At 49.0% G+C, this 21,847-nt stretch overlaps 2 protein-coding genes across 2 annotated transcripts in view; one reads left to right on the forward strand and one right to left on the reverse strand.

The window, feature by feature from the left end:
• LOC100380729 (staphylococcal nuclease domain-containing protein 1) overlaps nt 1–21,847 on the reverse strand; it is a 319,896-nt gene that overhangs the window by 161,572 nt on the left and 136,477 nt on the right. The gene's annotated exons all lie outside the window — the stretch shown is intronic.
• LOC106576481 (leucine-rich repeat-containing protein 4-like) lies at nt 4,081–6,958 on the forward strand. The gene has a single exon (XM_014153686.2). The coding sequence runs from the start codon at nt 4,138–4,140 to the stop codon at nt 6,946–6,948; it is 2,811 nt and encodes a 936-aa protein (XP_014009161.2). The 5' UTR covers nt 4,081–4,137; the 3' UTR covers nt 6,949–6,958.

Here is a 21,847-nt window from a genome sequence, read left to right on the forward strand (position 1 = left end):
CCTCTCTCTTTCACTTCTCTCTGTGCCCCTCTCTCTTTCACTTCTCTCTGTGCCCCTCTCTCTTTCACTTCTCTCTGTGCCCCTCTCTCTTTCACTTCTCTCTGTGCCCCTCTCTCTTTCACTTCTCTCTGTGCCCCTCTCTCTTTCACTTCTCTCTGTGCCCCTCTCTCTTTCACTTCTCTCTGTGCCCCTCTCTCTTTCACTTCTCTCTGTGCCCCTCTCTCTTTCACTTCTCTCTGTGCCCCTCTCTCTTTCACTTCTCTCTGTGCCCCTCTCTCTTTCACTTCTCTCTGTGCCCCTCTCTCTTTCACTTCTCTCTGTGCCCCTCTCTCTTTCACTTCTCTCTGTGCCCCTCTCTCTTTCACTTCTCTCTGTGCCCCTCTCTCTTTCACTTCTCTCTGTGCCCCTCTCTCTTTCACTTCTCTCTGTGCCCCTCTCTCTTTCACTTCTCTCTGTGCCCCTCTCTCTTTCACTTCTCTCCGTGCCCCTCTCTCTTTCACTTCTCTCTGTGCCCCTCTCTCTTTCACTTCTCTCTGTGCCCCTCTCTCTTTCACTTCTCTCTGTGCCCCTCTCTCTTTCACTTCTCTCTGTGCCCCTCTCTCTTTCACTTCTCTCTGTGCCCCTCTCTCTTTCACTTCTCTCTGTGCCCCTCTCTCTTTCACTTCTCTCTGTGCCCCTCTCTCTTTCACTTCTCTCTGTGCCCCTCTCTCTTTCACTTCTCTCTGTGCCCCTCTCTCTTTCACTTCTCTCTGTGCCCCTCTCTCTTTCACTTCTCTCTGTGCCCCTCTCTCTTTCACTTCTCTCTGTGCCCCTCTCTCTTTCACTTCTCTCTGTGCCCCTCTCTCTTTCACTTCTCTCTGTGCCCCTCTCTCTTTCACTTCTCTCTGTGCCCCTCTCTCTTTCACTTCTCTCTGTGCCCCTCTCTCTTTCACTTCTCTCTGTGCCCCTCTCTCTTTCACTTCTCTCTGTGCCCCTCTCTCTTTCACTTCTCTCTGTGCCCCTCTCTCTTTCACTTCTCTCTGTGCCCCTCTCTCTTTCACTTCTCTCTGTGCCCCTCTCTTTCACATCTCTCTGTGCCCCTCTCTTTCACTTCTCTCTGTGCCCCTCTCTTTCACTTCTCTCTGTGCCCCTCTCTTTCACTTCTCTCTGTGCCCCTCTCTTTCACTTCTCTCTGTGCCCCTCTCTTTCACTTCTCTCTGTGCCCCTCTCTTTCACTTCTCTCTGTGCCCCTCTCTTTCACTTCTCTCTGTGCCCCTCTCTTTCACTTCTCTCTGTGCCCCTCTCTTTCACTTCTCTCTGTGCCCCTCTCTTTCACTTCTCTCTGTGCCCCTCTCTTTCACTTCTCTCTGTGCCCCTCTCTTTCACTTCTCTCTGTGCCCCTCTCTTTCACTTCTCTCTGTGCCCCTCTCTTTCACTTCTCTCTGTGCCCCTCTCTTTCACTTCTCTCTGTGCCCCTCTCTTTCACTTCTCTCTGTGCCCCTCTCTTTCACTTCTCTCTGTGCCCCTCTCTTTCACTTCTCTCTGTGCCCCTCTCTTTCACTTCTCTCTGTGCCCCTCTCTTTCACTTCTCTCTGTGCCCCTCTCTTTCACTTCTCTCTGTGCCCCTCTCTTTCACTTCTCTCTGTGCCCCTCTCTTTCACTTCTCTCTGTGCCCCTCTCTCTTTCACTTCTCTCTGTGCCCCTCTCTCTTTCACTTCTCTCTGTGCCCCTCTCTCTTTCACTTCTCTCTGTGCCCCTCTCTTTCACTTCTCTCTGTCCCCCTCTCTTTCACTTCTCTCTGTGCCCCTCTCTTTCAGTTCCTCTTTCACTTCTCTGCCCCTCTCTCTTTCACTTCCTCTATCTCTACCTCACTCAACAATAGACCATCTCCCGCCATCCAGTCCTCAAAATGTCCCAGGGCCCAGAGCTCACGTCAGGCAGGAAACACTCACTCTACATTGACCTTCTGACAGGAGGACGGAGAGAGAGAGAGAGAGAGAGCGAGAGCAATGGGGGAGAGAAAAAAGATGAGTAGACAGGCAAACGAGGAGAGAGAGCAAGAGCACAGGCTTGAGTGAGACTGGAGAGGAGAGAGAGGGGAGAGGAACAGGGTAGAATGAGAGAGGGGGAGCGAGAGAGAGAGAAAGAGAGAGAGAAAGAAAGAGAGAAAGAAAGAGAGGGAGAGAGAGAGAGAGCGAGTGGATTAGTTAATGCACAAAAACACTGCATCAAACCAATGCACTGCTCCGAGCGGGATGCGTCAGCAGTACATTCACGTTCCCCACTCAAGGACAAAAGAGAAAGAGAGAGAGCAACAGAGTGAACAAGCGAATGAAAGAGAGAGAGCATGCAAGTGAGAGAGTGAGTAAACGAGAGAGAGAAGCAGCCTTGCACCACACTGGCGCCAGAAAAACGTGCCGGAATAACCCGAGCAGCAGGATTAACACCGGGGCTGCAGGGGTTAAAATCGTGTTGCCGTGGGGACACGCTGCCGTTTTCTCCAGTTCACCTGGGCAGCGCTTTATTCTCCCCTAAGCCAGGGAGCCAGAGAGAGAAACAAGAAAGAAAGCGAGAGACAGAGAGGACAGTGGAAGCTAACACGGTTGAGAGGCTTCGCGCTGGCACACACAAAGGACTGAGTGCTTTGAGCTTGGCCACTACCTCAGGACACTGCAGGGGCTGAGAAGAGCGAGAGAGGGGGAGAGAGACACATCCCGCTCATCTGCTGCTACAGCGGATCTGTTTTCCTCATCCACGCTGCTGTAACATTCACCCCTGTGCCCCGCTCAGCTCTCTCGCTTCACTCTCCTATTCTGCCGCGCGGTGAAGAAAAAAAGGGATTGAAAACAGGAGCGAGAAAGAGATACGGAGGGAGATAACGCTTTAGCCTCTTTTTGCGGTGCTGATATTGTTGCTGAATCTACTCTACCCCCCCTCGCTACCTCTCTCAACCCTGCTACAAACCCCCACCCACCCTCGGAAGAAATTGACAGATTATTGGGAAGTGCGCGGGAGGCAGGCTGCAGCTGCTGTGTGCGTGTGTGTATGAGCGCCGCTGCTGGCGAGCCGTGTTTGCGTGCTGCTGTGCTGGAGCGCAGAGCTAGTTAAGAGGAGAAATAAGCTAATGACCGCAGTGTGTGTCGCCGTAGCCTTTTCAACCCTGCCGAGCGCTACAGAAATCAAGTGGACACGACGCAACACACCGAGAGAGAGAGAGAGAGGGTGGACTGACTGACTGACCACCAAAAAATAGAAAGAGCCAATAAAGGAAAGGGGGGGGGTCCTGTTTTTTTCCCCCCAACCTCAAACAAAAGGGGAAGAACATTTGAAAGGACTGTGGAATTTTTCTTCTTCCTCCTTAACCCCCCACTACCCTGAAACCCCCACCCCCCCACCCATTTTTCTTCTCTGCCTTGGGTTTTCAGAGTGCGGAGTGTGTGTGTCGGTGAGCACGCGTTTGTGCTATGGAGACTTGGAGAAGGCGTTCGGCGGAGGCATCGAGCGGCGGATTCCAAGGACAAGCGGGAGAAGAGCAGCTGAGGGGGAGCGAGTGTGTACTGCTTTAGGAGCCTGACTGGATTCCTACCCATCTAAATCACAAGCTCCGGATGGGCCTTCACATCTTTTCCTTCTTCGGATGATGTTCGCTTGTGTGGAATTATAAAAAGGGGCCATTTTGGCAAAGAATCTTCACTTCATTTGCTTCTGACAGAGCAGAAAGAAAAGTCTTTATTTTTCTGCTCCTTGGATATATACCTGATTTAAACACTCTGTTTGTGATTGACAAAAAAAGAGAAAACAATCTCGTAAGGACCTGTAAATAAAAGCTTGAGGTAGGTGTCTAGCGTTTCCAACCCTATTTCAATCATCTCCATCTCCTATTCTATTATTTTTCTCTTTCTCAAACATTTAAGAGCAGTCGTCCTCCCCCCTCCAGTAGTGTCCATGGAAAAGAGAGCCAGAGTCTTGCTTAATCCAGGGTAGGGCCAGCCCCCTCCTGGTTACTCAAGAACCAACCCCCCTCCCTCCCCTCTTTATACCCCACCCCCTCCCACTTTCGACTACCAACCCAATCAGCCAACCAACCCCCCCCCCCCCCCAACCCCACCTCCGGCCCTCTCCCCCCCGGACGATGCTGAATTATGAGCGCGCCACATCATGAGTCTCCTGGGGCGGGTAGCTGTGCGTCGAGCCACCCTGCTCTGTGTTGTGTTCCTGATGGCGCGAGCGTGGAGCAGCGCCTCTCTGGCTATGGCGGGGGCGGCAGTGCCAGGGCCTCAGGGGTGCCCACCGCAGTGCTCGTGTAGTAGCCAGCTGAGCAAGGTGGTGTGCACTCGGCGCGGCCTCACTCGCGTGCCCCCGGGCATCCCCGCCAACACGCGCCACCTCAACCTGATGGAGAACGCCATTGGAGAGGTGCAGGCCGACACCTTCCGACACCTGCACCACCTTGAGGTTCTGCAGCTGGGCCGCAACGCTATCCGGCAGATTGAGGTGGGTGCCTTCAATGGCCTCACCAGCCTAAACACGCTGGAGCTATTTGACAACCGGCTAACTGGGGTGCCCAGTGGTGCCTTTGAGTACCTGTCCAAGCTAAGGGAATTATGGCTGAGGAATAACCCCATCGAGAGCATCCCTTCGTATGCCTTCAACCGAGTGCCCTCGCTCATGCGTTTGGACTTGGGCGAGCTGCGCAAGCTGGATTTCATCTCCGATGGCGCCTTCGAGGGCCTGCACAACCTCAAGTACCTCAACCTGGGTATGTGCAACATCCGGGGTGAGATGCCCAATCTGAGCCCACTGCTGGGCCTGGAGGAGCTAGAGATCTCGGAGAACCTCTTCTCCGAAATCAAGCCAGGCTCCTTCCGAGGCCTCCGCTCACTCAAGAAGCTGTGGGTGATGAATTCGCAGATTGGGGTGATCGAGCGCAATGCCTTTGACGACCTGAGCTCGCTGGTGGAGCTCAACCTAGCCCACAACAACCTGAGCTCCCTGCCGCACGACCTGTTCTCCCCCCTCAGGTACCTGGTGGAGCTGCACCTCCACCACAACCCCTGGAACTGTGGCTGTGAAGCCCTGTGGCTGGCGCGCTGGCTGCGAGAGTACATCCCTACCAATTCTACCTGCTGCGGCCGATGCCACGCGCCGGCCCACATGCGGGGCCGCCAGCTGGTGGAGGTGGACCGGGGGGAGACCGGCGTGCTCCAGTGCTCTGCCCCCTTCATAGGCGATGCGCCAAGAGACTTGAACATTTCGGCAGAGCGCGTAGCGGAGCTCCGTTGCCGGACTGCGCCAATGTCCTCGGTCCGGTGGCTGCTGCCCAATGGGACTGTCCTGACGCACGCCTCGGCCCACCAGCGGATCGCCGTGCTCAACGACGGCACACTCAACTTCTCCAACGTCCTGGCGGCTGACACAGGCACCTACACCTGCATGGTGTCCAACGCGGCCGGCAACTCAAACGCCTCGGCCTACCTCAACGTAAGCGCGGCTGAACTCAACACGTCCAACCTCAGCTACTTCACCACGGTGACCGTGGAAGTGCCGGGACCCACCACGGAGATGTCCAAGCCCAAGACCACAACGAGCGCCCCTAACACTGGTAGGGGGGCAGGAGGAGAAGCAGGAGGTGGTGCGGAGGGCGCTGGCACCACCACCACCGCCACGCCCTCCCTCTTTCAGCCCGTCTTCATCTCTACTCCCACCGTTCTGCTCCAGAATACCGAGGGCCAGCCAGGCGCCCGACCGTCCGCCGTTCCTGCCTCCAAGTCCGCCACGGTCAAGCCACCCGACACAGTCCCCAGCCTGGACGAGATGATGAAAACCACCAAGATCATCATCGGCTGCTTCGTAGCCGTCACGCTGCTGGCCGCCGTCATGCTCATCGCCTTCTACAAGCTGAGGAAGCGCCACCAGCAGCGTAGCACGGTGGCAGCCGCCCGTACGGTGGAAATCATCCAGGTGGACGAGGAGGACCTGCCGCCACCAGCTTCTGCTGCCAACGAGATCAGAGACCACACTCTGCCCGAGATACGAGACCACAACAGCATCCAAAAACTGGATTATATCAGCCACAAAACAGACTATGGTTTCCCCAAACCCAAAACAGACTACAAGGGGGACTACACAATCCACAAGCCCAAACCAGACTACATTATACACAAGCCAAAGGCTGAGTACACCACCTATAAACCAACCATGGACTACACTACCCACAAATCTACCGTGGAATTTAGCGCCCACAAATCTACACCAGATTTTAGCCTTCATAGACCAAAGGCTGACTATAGCCCATTCAGACCTGAATATAGCACTCACAAGCAGCCTAAAGCGGACTATAGCCCTTTCAAACCTGACTACAGTACTCACCCGAGAACACCTAAAGCAGATTATAGCCCCTTCAAACCGGATTATAGCAGTAGCACTCACCCGAGAACACCTAAAGCAGATTATAGCCCCTTCAAACCGGATTATGGCACTCATCCAAAACCCAAACCGGACTATAGCCCATTCAAACCTGACTACAGCACTCACCCACGACCTAAACCAGACTACAGCCCTTACAAACTTGACTACAGCACTCAGTCCAAATCCAAACCGGAGTACAGTACACACAAATCCAAACCCGACAACAGTCAATACAAACCCAAATCAGAATACACCCCCAAGGCCGTGCCGGACTACATCGTCTTCAAATCAGACTACAACAGCCCCCACAAACAGGATTATGGCAACCAGAAACCCAAAGTGGATTCCAGTCCCCACAAAGCAGACCATCACAAGGTGGACTATCGCACCCTCAAGCCCAAATACAACACGTACAAGCCAGCAGGACACGGGGCTAAATGGACAGAGAACAACATTGGGAACTCTCTCCCTCGAACCTTGCCCAGCGCCATCACAAACCTTCCTGAGCCCTTTGTCATAAAAACTCACACCAAGGAGAAGGTTCAGGAGACTCAGATTTAAAGCCCCCCCCACAACCCCCTCCCCGGCCACGTCCCAATCCCCATAGCCCCCCCTCTCTTCTCATAACTACATGCAATAGAATGCACAACGGGGAAAAAAGGACAGGAACTTTCTTTTTTGTACAGAGTGCAAAACTTAAAAAGACTGATCATTTCTTGTTGTACATGCTTATAAATAAATCTATATATGAAACTATTGAAACTACCATGGGCTGGTGATAGAGAAACATATTATATTAAAAATAAATACATTCAAACTATTTTCTAACTTGTAACTTCTATTTAAAAAGACGAGTTGTTTAACATACTATCTTGACTTTGAGAAATGAGGGTAGACTTGTTTTAAAAAAAAAGAGGCATTCTGTGTGATTTTTTTTAAACCAATGCTACAGAGAATGCAGTGAAAAGAGAAAAAACATTTATACTGAGAAGACTTTCTTTAAGAAAAAAAAACATTCAAAAAAAGGTCAGTGTTTGATCTTTACAGGTTTATCTTGTAAAAGCACCATGAATTTGTACTGTGCCAAATGTTACAAATGCAATAAAAATGATTTTTGGAGAGAAAAAAAACAAAGAGAGAGATGACGTTTTTTTCTCTCCTGGCGTACTGTAGTGAACAGCCAAACGCTTCAGACACTGCAGTAAGACTCTGCAGCTATACTTTAACCCTGTGTGTGCTGGGTGACTCAGACAGAATGAATCACAGCACAGTGCCTGCTGCTGTTCTTAATAACACTTGATATGCCTGTGTGTCGAGGCAGGTGGAGCGAAGCTATGTTTAGTACGCATAACATTAGTCAATGACATGGTACTTAATCAAGGTGTGGCCCATTTCAAAGCGGGTACTAGATTTGTCCCGTTTTCATGAAGTTCTCCAAATGCATGGAAACCACGAGAAATAGCTTTTAAAGGGCCTCTATTTATACAGGGGTATTTGAAGTGCTCCCCAGTGATATGTATGAGATTGTACTGCTGTCATGTCAGTGAATGATTGCATGTGTGTAAAGATATGAAGATGTAGGGTGTGATATGGTGTGCTAACTTGAGGGGGTTGTTTTCTATGTGCTTGACTTCAAGCGGTCAGAGAGGTGTTTTTCACTACAAGACTTGTGGATGTACGAGACAGACCCTGGTGATGTGAGCCTGCACGCTTTCCTCGTGGCCCCCAAAACATCTCCTCATTTCATTCCCCCAGCTGTTGTGGCTTCATCAGTCAGCGACGGTTTTATGATGACAAATGCTGTGGGTCTCGCCGTTAACTGTGCATTCTTCATCTTCAACAATCTCCCTCTCCATCTTAACATAGCCCTAGCCTAGCTCCCCCCTGGCCCTAACCTGGAGAGATGACATGTACACGAGGTCGTTAGCGTCTGTGGACGGCTCAAACTGGCTAACAGCGTGTGTTTTTTTATAGAGCCGGTTGTTTGACTATCGGTGTAAGGAGTGACACGTACAGAACAGAGGCTTCTCTTTCTTTACCAAGACGCACGCTGGCTTTCAGCGGGACGCCGGAGCATTAACAACCGGGCGACAGGGCCCCCGGCGCCACAGCTCATTAAAATGCAAGAAAAGAGAAAAAAGATCAGACAAAAACTGGACAAAAACAAATTGGGGGCATCTTATTAAGCAGTAATAATACGAGCTGGTATCGACGATGAGGGCATATCGCTCACTGTGTCTGAGTGATTAAACTCTGATTGGTCTATAATTTACACAGCCTGGACGGACACACCCCCCTGTGTATAAAACTCATCCCACAAAAATAAAAACCTGCTGGTGGCGAGGTAGTGTCACCGCAGCCCGGTCACCGGCCAAGCCCCGGCAGCCGTTAAACGGCACACACTGTCCCCTCTGTCACCGGTTTACGTAACCGAGTCGGTAATGGGAGGACGGTGCAAGATTGTCTCAGAGGGATCCGGCTCTATTTCCTCTCTACTCCTATTTATTCCTATTTATTTGTGTGAGAGAGAGATGAGAGAGAAGAGAGACAGAAAGAGAGGGAGTGAAAGGGAGAGTGGCTGACATACTCATCTCTCTGCGCTGCACCATGCAGTAAGAGCATAAGAGAGCAGAGAGAGAGAGACAGAGGCAGAGCAGAGATAGCAGAGAGAGAGCAAAGATAGCAGAGAGAGAGAGCTGAGGCAGAGCAGAGATAGCAGAGAGAGAGAGAGACAGAGCAGAGATAGCAGAGAGAGAGAGCTGAGGCAGAGCAGAGATAGCAGAGAGAGAGAGACAGAGCAGAGATGGCAGAGAGAGAGAGCTGAGGCAGAGCAGAGATAGCAGAGAGAGAGAGAGACAGAGCAGAGATAGCAGAGAGAGAGAGAGAGACAGAGCAGAGATAGCAGAGAGAGAGAGACAGAGCAGAGATAGCAGAGAGAGAGAGAGAGAGACTGAGGCAGAGCAGAGATAGCAGAGATAGAGAGAGAGAGAGAGAGAGAGACAGAGCAGAGATAGCAGAGAGGGAGAGAGAGATGAGGCAGAGCAGAGATAGAGAGAGAGAGACAGAGCAGAGATAGCAGAGAGAGAGAGCTGAGGCAGAGCAGAGATAGCAGAGAGAGAGAGAGAGAGAGAGAGACAGAGCAGAGATAGCAGAGAGAGAGAGAGCTGAGGCAGAGCAGAGATAGCAGAGAGAGAGAGAGAGCTGTGGCAGCTTTTGATGTGTTTAACCTGCAGTCAGGGCCCGTCAGAGTGAGAGTGACGTGTGTGTATGTGGGGGTGACGGTTCTGGGAATTTAGAGAGAGAGATGGAGAGGAGGGAGGGGGGCTTAGAGAGAGGGGCCCTCTCCAATCCAAAGAGACAGAGATTAGGAGGGGGGTTTTGATACATCAACACGCAAACTGATTAATATATCCTTCACACACACACACACACACAGTCAAAATATCCCTGCCTCTCTCACACACTCAGCCCACATTTACTTAGATTACACACAGATGCACACAACCATATGCACACTGCCACTGAGCTGATAAACACACTAAAAATCTCTCTTAAACCCAAATACTTAGAGAACTTGAATCCCACACATTACTTATACGTGTTTTACATTCACTGTGTCTGTCACGGATGCAAACATATCGCTGGCACACAAACAGTTACACACCCTTACACACATACACACACACAGCTCACAAACAAACAATCCCACACAAAACACAAAGCCATACATGTTGTGCCCATGCATGACCTTGTACCATCGACCCTTGAAGACCCCCCCCCCCCCCAACTACATATTGGGTTAAATACAGGCTTCTGCAGTGCACCTTAGGCCAACGCTGGTCACTTAGGCAAGGATCAGACATGATCAAATCAAAATGCGTCTCCCCCCATCTCTTTCTCTCGCTCCTTCCCCCTCTCCCCTCTCTCAGTTACCGCCGGTGACTCACGGCTTGCCTTAAGAAAGGGACTGTGTGTCAAAGTGCAGGGCTGGCTAAGGGACAGCATCTGACGGGCACTGTGGTGTGTCAAATCAAATGTTCTTTGTCACATGCTTGGTAAACAACAGGTGTAGACTGACAGTGAAATGTGTGCGCTTGCTTTGTTGCATATGCGAGCATGCCCGTGTGTGTGCGTATGCATGTGGGTGTGTGTCTCTGCGTATGTGCCTATGCATGTGGGTGTGTGTGTCTGCGTATGTGCCTATGCATGTGGGTGTGTGTGCGTATGCATGTGGGTGTGTGTGTCTGCGTATGTGCGTATGCATGTGGGTGTGTGTGTCTGCGTATGTGCGAATGCATGTGGGTGTGTGTGCGTATGCATGTGGGTGTGTGTGTCAGCAGTGATCTGTGCTGTGGCTACTTCATGGGTAGGGACAGCGGGGCAAGCTGCGGCGACTTGGGGGGGGGGCTTGGAAAACAAGCGTAGCCGCTTCATCCAGTCCATTTCATCGCCATCGAGAGCCAGAATTTGTCATTGTTTCTCCGGTGTGATGGTTTGAGCAGGAAATTGGTTTGACGATGTGATAGTGTGTGAGAGCCACAAAGTAGCTTTCCCAATTCTCACTGGAGTGTGCTGAATGCAAGAGACAGTAGAGAGAGAGAGAAAGAGAGAGAGGTAGGTAGAGAGAGGTAGGTAGAGAGAGACAGTAGAGAGAGTGAGAGAGACAGTAGAGAGAGGTAGAGAGAGACAGTAAAGAGAGTGAGAGAGACAGTAGAGAGAGTGAGAGAGACAGTAGAGAGAGTGAGAGAGACAGTAGAGAGAGGTAGAGAGAGAGAGACAGTAGAGAGAGGTAGAGAGAGAGAGAGAGAGAGACAGTAGAGAGAGGTAGAGAGAGAGAGAGAGAGACAGTAGAGAGAGGTAAAGAGAGAGAGAGAGACAGTAGAGAGAGGTAAAGAGAGAGAGAGAGAGACAGTAGAGAGAGGTAGAGAGAGAGAAAGAGAGACAGTAGAGAGAGGTAGAGAGAGAGAAAGAGAGACAGTAGAGAGAGGTAGAGAGAGTGAGAGAGACCGTAGAGAGAGTGAGAGAGACAGAGAGAGTGAGAGAGACAGTAGAGAGAGTGAGAGAGACAGAGAGAGACAGAGAGAGACAGAGAGAGAGAGAGAGAGACAGAGAGAGAGACAGTAGTGAGAGAGACAGACAGGAGAGTGAGAGAGACAGTAGAGACAGTAGAGAGAGTGAGAGAGACAGTAAAGAGACAGTAGAGAGTGAGAGATACAGTAGAGACAGTAGAGACAGACAGGAGAGTGAGAGAGACAGTAGTGAGAGACAGACAGACAGGAGAGTGAGAGAGACAGTAGAGACAGTAGAGAGAGTGAGCGAGACAGTAGAGAGAGTGAGCGAGACAGTAGAGAGAGTGAGCGAGACAGTAGAGAGAGTGAGCGAGACAGTAGAGAGAGTGAGCGAGACAGTAGAGAGAGTGAGAGAGACAGTAGAGAGAGTGAGAGAGAAAGTAGAGAGAGTGAGCGAGACAGTAGAGAGTGTAGAGAGAGAGAGAGACCAAAGGAAAAAGACAAAGTAGAGAGCAGAGAGATATAAATGAACAGTTTATCACAGCAGGAAAATAATCCTGCAGCAACAGACAATTATTATGTGGATTATAATTAATGGTCATTTTTGTAAGTGTTGATACATTTTTTTGTTAAGGCAAAACAAGTCTGACATTTTAAGGTGGAAATTACAGGAAAATTCTCTGCAACAACAGAGTGATCAAATTAAGATAGCACATACACTATATATGCAAAAGTATGTGGACACTCCTTCAAATTAGTGGATTCTGGAGCAGTGGAAACGCGTTGTCTGGAGTGAATCTCGCTTCACCATCTGGCAGTCCCACTAACTAATCTGGGTTTGGCGGTTGCCAGGAGGACGCTGCCTGACCAAATGCATAGTGCCAACTGTAAAGTTTGGTTGAGAAGGAATAATGGTCTGGGGCTGTTTTTAAATTGGTCGGGCTAGGCCCCTTAGTCCCAGTGAAGAAAAATCTTAACACTACAGCATACAATGACATTGTAGACGATTCTGTGCTTCTAAATTTGTGGCAACAGTTTGGGGAAGGCCCTTTCCTGTTTCAGCATGACAATGCCCCCGTGCACAAAGCGAGGTCCATACAGAAATGTTGTCTGTTTCTCGAGATCGGTGTGGAAGAACTTGACAGGCCTGAACAGAGCCCTGACTTCAACCCCATCAAACACCTTTGGGATGAATTGGAATGCCGACTGCGAGCCAGGCCTAATCGCCCACCATCAGTGCCCAACATCACTAACGCTCTTCTGGCTGAAGGGAAGCAAGTCCGCGCAGCAATGTTCCAACATCTAGTGGAAAGCCTTCCCCGAAGAGTGGAGGCTGTTATAGCAGTAAAGGAGGGACCAACTCCATATTAATGGCCATGATTTTGGAATGAGATGTTCGACCAGCAGGTATCCACATCCAGTACGTATGGTGGCGCTGTGCTGGTCTGTAGAGTTCTGTACTGTTTCTGTGCAGTATTATCCTACACCAATGCAATACCATTGGCATACTGTGCTCTACCTATGATATAGCACATCATCCAATGTTGTACTAAGCTGTAGTGAGCTGACAAAGCACAGTTGTGTAGCTGGACAACAAGAGGGATCCTAGAGGCAGTAGGTGTCTGTCCTGTGCTTTCTGTACTGAATTATATCTCTGCAGTACCACACCAATCTATACTGGACTGGTTCTGTACTGAATTATATCTCTGCAGTACCACACCAATCTATACTGGAGTGGTTCTGTACTGAATTATATCTCTGCTATACCACACCAATCTATACTGGACTGGTTCTGTACTGAATTATATCTCTGCTATACCACACCAATCTATACTGGACTGGTTCTGTACTGAATTATATCTCTGCAGTACCACACCAATCTATACTGGACTGGTTCTGTACTGAATTATATCTCTGCAGTACCACACCAATCTATACTGGACTGGTTCTGTACTGAATTATATCTCTGCAGTACCACACCAATCTATACTGGACTGGTTCTGTACTGAATTATATCTCTGCTGTACCACACCAATCTATACTGGACTGGTTCTGTACTGAATTATATCTCTGCAGTACCACACCAATCTATACTGGACTGGTTCTGTACTGAATTATATCTCTGCAGTACCACACCAATCTATACTGGACTGGTTCTGTACTGAATTATATCTCTGCTATACCACACCAATCTATACTGGACTGGTTCTGTACTGAATTATATCTCTGCAGTACCACACCAATCTATACTGGACTGGTTCTGTACTGAATTATATCTCTGCAGTACCACACCAATCTATACTGGACTGGTTCTGTACTGAATTATATCTCTGCTATACCACACCAATCTATACTGGACTGGTTCTGTACTGAATTATATCTCTGCAGTACCACACCAATCTATACTGGACTGGTTCTGTACTGAATTATATCTCTGCAGTACCACACCAATCTATACTGGACTGGTTCTGTACTGAATTATATCTCTGCAGTACCACACCAATCTATACTGGACTGGTTCTGTACTGAATTATATCTCTGCTGTACCACACCAATCTATACTGGACTGGTTCTGTACTGAATTATATCTCTGCAGTACCACACCAATCTATACTGGACTGGTTCTGTACTGAATTATATCTCTGCAGTACCACACCAATCTATACTGGACTGGTTCTGTACTGAATTATATCTCTGCAGTACCACACCAATCTATACTGGACTGGTTCTGTACTGAATTATATCTCTGCTATACCACACCAATCTATACTGGACTGGTTCTGTACTGAATTATATCTCTGCTATACCACACCAATCTATACTGGACTGGTTCTGTACTGAATTATATCTCTGCTATACCACACCAATCTATACTGGAGTGGTTCTGTACTGAATTATATCTCTGCTGTACCACACCAATCTATACTGGACTGGTTCTGTACTGAATTATATCTCTGCAGTACCACACCAATCTATACTGGACTGGTTCTGTACTGAATTATATCTCTGCTATACCACACCAATCTATACTGGACTGGTTCTGTACTGAATTATATCTCTGCAGTACCACACCAATCTATACTGGACTGGTTCTGTACTGAATTATATCTCTGCAGTACCACACCAATCTATACTGGACTGGTTCTGTACTGAATTATATCTCTGCTATACCACACCAATCTATACTGGACTGGTTCTGTACTGAATTATATCTCTGCAGTACCACACCAATCTATACTGGACTGGTTCTGTACTGAATTATATCTCTGCTATACCACACCAATCTATACTGGACTGGTTCTGTACTGAATTATATCTCTGCTATACCACACCAATCTATACTGGACTGGTTCTGTACTGAATTATATCTCTGCAGTACCACACCAATCTATACTGGACTGGTTCTGTACTGAATTATATCTCTGCAGTACCACACCAATCTATACTGGACTGGTTCTGTACTGAATTATATCTCTGCAGTACCACACCAATCTATACTGGACTGGTTCTGTACTGAATTATATCTCTGCAGTACCACACCAATCTATACTGGACTGGTTCTGTACTGAATTATATCTCTGCTGTACCACACCAATCTATACTGGACTGGTTCTGTACTGAATTATATCTCTGCAGTACCACACCAATCTATACTGGACTGGTTCTGTACTGAATTATATCTCTGCTATACCACACCAATCTATACTGGACTGGTTCTGTACTGAATTATATCTCTGCAGTACCACACCAATCTATACTGGACTGGTTCTGTACTGAATTATATCTCTGCAGTACCACACCAATCTATACTGGACTGGTTCTGTACTGAATTATATCTCTGCAGTACCACACCAATCTATACTGGACTGGTTCTGTACTGAATTATATCTCTGCTGTACCACACCAATCTATACTGGACTGGTTCTGTACTGAATTATATCTCTGCAGTACCACACCAATCTATACTGGACTGGTTCTGTACTGAATTATATCTCTGCTATATCACACCAATCTATACTGGACTGGTTCTGTACTGAATTATATCTCTGCTATACCACACCAATCTATACTGGAGTGGTTCTGTACTGAATTATATCTCTGCTATACCACACCAATCTATACTGGAGTGGTTCTGTACTGAATTATATCTCTGCTATACCACACCAATCTATACTGGAGTGGTTCTGTACTGAATTATATCTCTGCTATACCACACCAATCTATACTGGAGTGGTTCTGTACTGAATTATATCTCTGCAGTACCACACCAATCTATACTGGACTGGTTCTGTACTGAATTATATCTCTGCTATATCACACCAATCTATACTGGAGTGGTTCTGTACTGAATTATATCTCTGCTATATCACACCAATCTATACTGGAGTGGTTCTGTACTGAGCTAACGTGGTGTCGCTAGCTAGCTAGTCGTTGGAGGCTGTCAGGCAGGCCGTGTCCAGGGCGACATAAACGCCAGTCCTCCTCCGTCGGAAGGAAGGAAGCAGCTCTCGCTCTACTCCGTGTGCTTCATTAGCAATCACTGAGGAAGCCATTTGGAAGGAGACGAGCAAGCAGCATGCACCGTGTCCGCCACAGCTCACAGGACTCTGACGGATGGAGAGAGGAAGAAAAAGAGAGAGAGGGGAGGGAGGGAGAAGCGGAAAGCTTGGAGGGGAGATAAAATGAGGGAAGCCATGAGAGACGGGGGAGAGAAAGAAAAAGGGGAGAGAAAGAAAAAGGGGAGAGAAAGAGTGAGCGAGAGAGAAACAGGAAAAGTAGAAGGGTAGAAAATCAGAAAAATGCAAAAGAGGAAAGATGGAGGCAGAGAGAGCGAGAGAGAAGCGGGCAGAACAGACGGATCAGCAGAAAGAAAGTGCAGGAGAAATGTGGTGGAGCAGGATAAGCATGTTGGTGAAATATTAAATGGAATAGAATAAACAAATATCAAAAGAGGGGAGATAGAAAAGGAGAAGGGGAAAATAGAGAGACAGACAGGGAGAGAGAGAGCAAGAGAGATACAGAGAAAACGGAACATGATGAAAATTGCCAGCCAGAGATAGAACAGGGAAAGAATGAATTCCTTGATTGTGCCTGGAGGGCTGCACCAACTACAGGTGTAGGGTGGGATGGGGGTGGGGCAGTATAGTACAATACACAGGAAAAGCTGATAACCAGTAATGGACTGAACCACTGGTAAGCTTGGGACTATAATGGTTCTATCTGCAAAAAGATGATTCTGAGCTAATTGGCTTTAAAGTTCTGAACCCTCATTGGTTTGAATAGTGTCAGCAATTTTGATATTGTATTATTTGAACTATATAGACAGAGAACATTGAACAGAACAAGGCTATAGTCCCAAGCTCTCTCACTAGGGGCTGGAGGGGGGCACTAAATGGTAGGTGATGTACTAGGGGCTGTGTGTGGTTGTAGGGGTTGTGCGTGCTCGGTTATGTGTGGTTGTAGGGGCTGTGCGTGGTTGTAGGGGTTGTGCGTGGTTGTAGGGGCTGTGCGTGGTTGTAGGGGCTGTGTGTGGTTGTGTGTGGTTGTAGGGGTTGTGTGTGGTTGTAGGGGCTGTGCGTGGTTGTAGGGGCTGTGCGTGGTTGTAGGGGTTGTGCGTGGTTGTGTGTGGTTGTAGGGGCTGTGCGTGGTTGTAGGGGTTGTGCGTGGTTGTAGGGGCTGTGCGTGGTTGTAGGGGCTGTGCGTGGTTGTAGGGGCTGTGTGTGGTTGTGTGTGGTTGTAGGGGCTGTGTGTGGTTGTGTGTGGTTGTAGGGGCTGTGTGTGGTTGTGTGTGGTTGTGTGTGGTTGTAGGGGTTGTGTGTGGTTGTAGGGGTTGTGTGTGGTTGTGTGTGGTTGTAGGGGTTGTGTGTGGTTGTAGGGGCTGTGCGTGGTTGTAGGGGCTGTGCGTGGTTGTAGGGGCTGTGCGTGGTTGTAGGGGCTGTGCGTGGTTGTGTGTGGTTGTAGGGGTTGTGCGTGGTTGTAGGGGTTGTGTGTGGTTGTAGGGGTTGTGTGTGGTTGTAGGGGTTGTGCGTGGTTGTAGGGGTTGTGCGTGGTTGTAGGGGTTGTGCGTGGTTGTAGGGGTTGTGCGTGGTTGTAGGGGCTGTGCGTGGTTGTAGGGGCTGTGCGTGGTTGTGTGTGGTTGTAGGGGTTGTGCGTGGTTGTAGGGGCTGTGCGTGGTTGTGGTGTGGTTGTAGGGGTTGTGCGTGGTCGTAGGGGCTGTGCGTGGTTGTAGGGGCTGTGCGTGGTTGTAGGGGCTGTGCGTGGTTGTAGGGGCTGTGCGTGGTTGTAGGGGCTGTGCGTGGTTGTAGGGGCTGTGCGTGGTTGTAGGGGCTGTGCGTGGTTGTAGGGGCTGTGCGTGGTTGTGTGTGGTTGTGTGTGGTTGTAGGGGCTGTGCGTGGTTGTGTGTGGTTGTGTGTGGTTGTAGGGGTTGTGTGTTTTTGTAGGGGTTGTGTGTGGTTGTGTGTGGTTGTAGGGGTTGTGTGTGGTTGTAGGGGTTGTGTGTGGTTGTAGGGGTTGTGTGTGGTTGTAGGGGTTGTGTGTGGTTGTAGGGGTTGTGTGTGGTTGGGTCTTCTATACTTGTGGGGATGTACCATCCTTGTGGGATTTTAGTACAAGGAAAATGCTCTCTCGTGGGGACATATCCCATGAGGGCAAAGACTATTTTAAGTTTAGGGGTTAGGTTTAGGGTTACGGGTTAAGGTTAGGGTAAGGTTAGGAGAAATATGATTTTGAATGTAAATGAATTGTTGACCCACATGAGGATAGAGGAACATAGCGTGCTGGTCCATTCTAATGACCAAACAATGTGTTCATGAAATAACAGCTCCTGATTCAATATCTTTCTATATGATTCAATATCTTTCTATATGATTCAATATCTTTCTATATATGATTCTATAGTCAAGGGGGATATGACTCAATAGGGTCCTAGTTATTGGAATATAACAGGTCGTTAGAATTCAATTTATTCCAAACAAGAGAAATGATAAACAAACATACTACTACCAATGATTAGACTATAGACCAACATTTTATAACAATTCTATAAAACATGAAATAAACATTCTTTAATACTATAATGAATGACAACCTTTAAAACAACACTGGTGATGACTCAGGGCCTATCTGTTCATAACAGTTGTATGAATGAAACTCAAACAACAAGCTCCACTATGAGCACGCCTGGCTGCACGTCGTGGCTGTGAGTCAACGTGACTCAACGATGTTGTTGGGAGTAAAAGACAATTACTGATGGCTACACACTATAGTAGGTTGACATGATGAGTTGTTGCTGTGTGTGAGGATCCCTGCTATTGTGTGTGTGTGTGTGTGTGTGTGTGTGTGTGTGTGTGTGTGTGTGTGTGTGTGTGTGTGTGTGTGTGTGGTAGGGGGTTGAGGACTAGGGATGAGCGGTTGGGGGTTGAGGCCTAGGGATGAGCGGCTGGGGGTTGAGGCCTAGGGATGAGCGGCTGGGGGTTGAGGCCTAGGGATGAGCGGCTGGGGGTTGAGGCCTAGGGATGAGCGGCTGGGGGTTGAGGCCTAGGGATGAGCGGCTGGGGGTTGAGGCCTAGGGATGAGCGGCTGGGGGTTGAGGCCTAGGGATGAGCGGCTGGGGGTTGAGGCCTAGGGATGAGCGGCTGGGGGTTGAGGCCTAGGGATGAGCGGCTGGGGGTTGAGGCCTAGGGATGAGCGGTTGGGTAAGGAAAGAGGAAGAGACTGACTTGTTTTTCTGAGGTGTGTTTTATCAGATGGGGCCGTATTGATTGATTTTCATTGGTTCACTGTCAGGCTTATGCTTTGATTGGTTGTTAAAGAATTCAATAGAAACATATCTTAACAGCAATGCCAACAGGCGAGCCTTTAAAAGATACCATCAAACAATATTCAATCTGGGAGATCAGACTCCTGTAACAAGAAACAATTTCAAATCCAATTTAACCTGACTGTTACTGTAACCAACCTAGTGTATGTGAACCAGTTGTGGTCCTGGAGGGAGACTTTATTGCTCTATTGGAAGGTGAAAAACAGTGTGTCTGTGTTGCCACTGGCCAGAGACAATGGAAGAGTGTTTTTATGACCTCTGCTTATCGTAGCGAGCTGTCAGGGTAGACAGTCTCTCTCTCTCTCACACCACACACACACACACACACAGTTCATTCCGGAATCTACAATGAATTTGCCCATGCACTCCCCCTCTGCTCTCGTTGTACCACATTAGCATGGATGTTCACGGTACTCTCTGTGCCCCCTGCTTTAGCAGAATGGATTTTCCACTAACGTTGTTAGCTACCGCTGCTGCCTCTGCCACCACTGTGCTAATGCTGCTAGTGCTTCTGCTGCTGCCTCTGCCACCACCGTGCTAATGCTGCTATCCTCGCTGCCTCTGCCACCACTGTGCTAATGCTGCTAGTGCTCGCTGCCTCTGCCAGTGCTACGCTGCTACTTCTGCTGCTGCCTCTGCCACCACTGTGCTAATGCTGCTAGTGCTTCTGCTGCTGCCTCTGCCACCACTGTGCTAATGCTGCTAGTGCTTCTGCTGCTGCCTCTGCCACCACTGTGCTAATGCTGCTAGTGCTTCTGCTGCTGCCTCTGCCACCACTGTGCTAATGCTGCTAGTGCTTCTGCCTCTGCCACCACTGTGCTAATGCTGCTAGTGCTTCTGCTGCTGCCTCTGCCACCACTGTGCTAATGCTGCTAGTGCTTCTGCTGCTGCCTCTGCCACCACTGTGCTAATGCTGCTAGTGCTGCCTCTGCCACCACCGTGCTATCGCTGCTAGTGCTACCGCTGCTGTTCTGCAGGGCCATCCATTTCACCACGTCATTTAAGAAGCAGAGAGAAAGAGGGGTGGGTAGGAGAGAGAGAGAGAGAGAGAGCGAGCGAGCGACACTGGGAAAGAGAAGGCCCCCCTTGGTAGCTACACACATTTTAAACACGACCCCCAGGGGCTGGGGGTTTCTGAAGCAGAGCGTCTCGGAGTGAACAGATGACTCTGGGTCAGTAGAGAAGGTGAAGAAAACAAAACAACGACTTCATTTGGAGCAGTTTTGGAGCGGTGGGGAGCTCATCTGACAAAACGCCTCCTACAGTGCTAGCAATCTACTTCAAAGTTGGCATGCTAAGAAGAGAGAAAATGTTTTAACAAGGTAACTACTTAAGTCAGTGTGCTATAAAAGGTATTCTGATTCAGTGTGAGTTAGGTAAGAATCAGCACAGTGCTTCCAGCAAGGAAGAAAAGAGGGAGAAGAGGGAGGGAGAGAGAGCGAGCGAGCGAGACGGAGAGAGAGCGAGCCGAGCGAGACGGAGAGAGAGAGACACACAGAGGGAGACGGAGAGAGAGAGAGACAGAGGGAGACGGAGAGAGAGAGAGAGACACACAGAGGGAGACGGAGAGAGAGAGAGACAGAGGGAGACGGAGAGAGAGAGAGACACAGAGGGAGACGGAGAGAGAGAGAGACAGAGGGAGACGGAGAGAGAGAGAGACACACAGAGGGAGACGGAGAGAGAGAGAGACAGAGGGAGACGGAGAGAGAGAGAGACAGAGGGAGACGGAGAGAGAGACACACAGAGGGAGACGGAGGGAGAGAGAGACAGAGAGAGAGAGAGACACACAGAGGGAGACGGAGAGAGAGAGAGACAGAGGGAGACAGAGACAGAGGGAGACGGAGAGAGAGCGCGACAGAGAGCGCGACAGAGAGCGCGACAGAGAGCGCGACAGAGAGCGCGACAGAGAGCGCGACAGAGAGGGGTGTTGAAGAGGAAAAAAGTATGGCTTTGTAATAGAAAGGGAAAGAGCTGTGTACTAGTTTTCTAGGTTGTTGAACCCATTTAGATTCACATTATCATGTGTTCTCTGATAACGCTGAGGCAAATAGGAATGTGCTTTCAAATGGGAATAATGCTAGAAAAGACATTAACAGGGAAAAACTAACTGTGTTACTTCAGCTTCGGAGGCAGTTTATGTTCACTACAGATTATACAATGACCTGTGTGATCACTTGTAGGACTTATATAGCGGACTACAGTGTGTGTGTGTGTGTGTGTGTGTGTGTCTACCACTCCAACAGCAATAGTTCAATGGGGTCCGCTGTCGCCTTCCAGGATCAATATGAAACCTCTCTGCAGCAGCCTGTGATGCACTAACCAATGCATCATGGGAAACAGAGTATTTTCTCTCTCTCTCACAGTTCTCCGCACTTATTATTTAGTGGGGCCATTTAGAAAACTATTGCACTGTGCATAATTACTTCATGTAAATGTGGTAAAAAGATGGATTCCGATCCAATATATTAAGATATAGCAAGTAGAGTGCTTATCTCAGATTCATAGGCAAGCTTTTACGAGCAGGGCCTAGGCGCCGGTCCCAGTTCCTAGCTTTAATGGACCCCAAATAAATGCAGCCTTGAAAACTGCCCATTTAAAATACAGCTAATACTTAATTTAAACTGTCTGTCAG

This window comes from Salmo salar, chromosome ssa07 (assembly GCF_905237065.1).
Source record: "Salmo salar chromosome ssa07, Ssal_v3.1, whole genome shotgun sequence".
Classification (NCBI taxonomy): domain Eukaryota; kingdom Metazoa; phylum Chordata; class Actinopteri; order Salmoniformes; family Salmonidae; genus Salmo; species Salmo salar.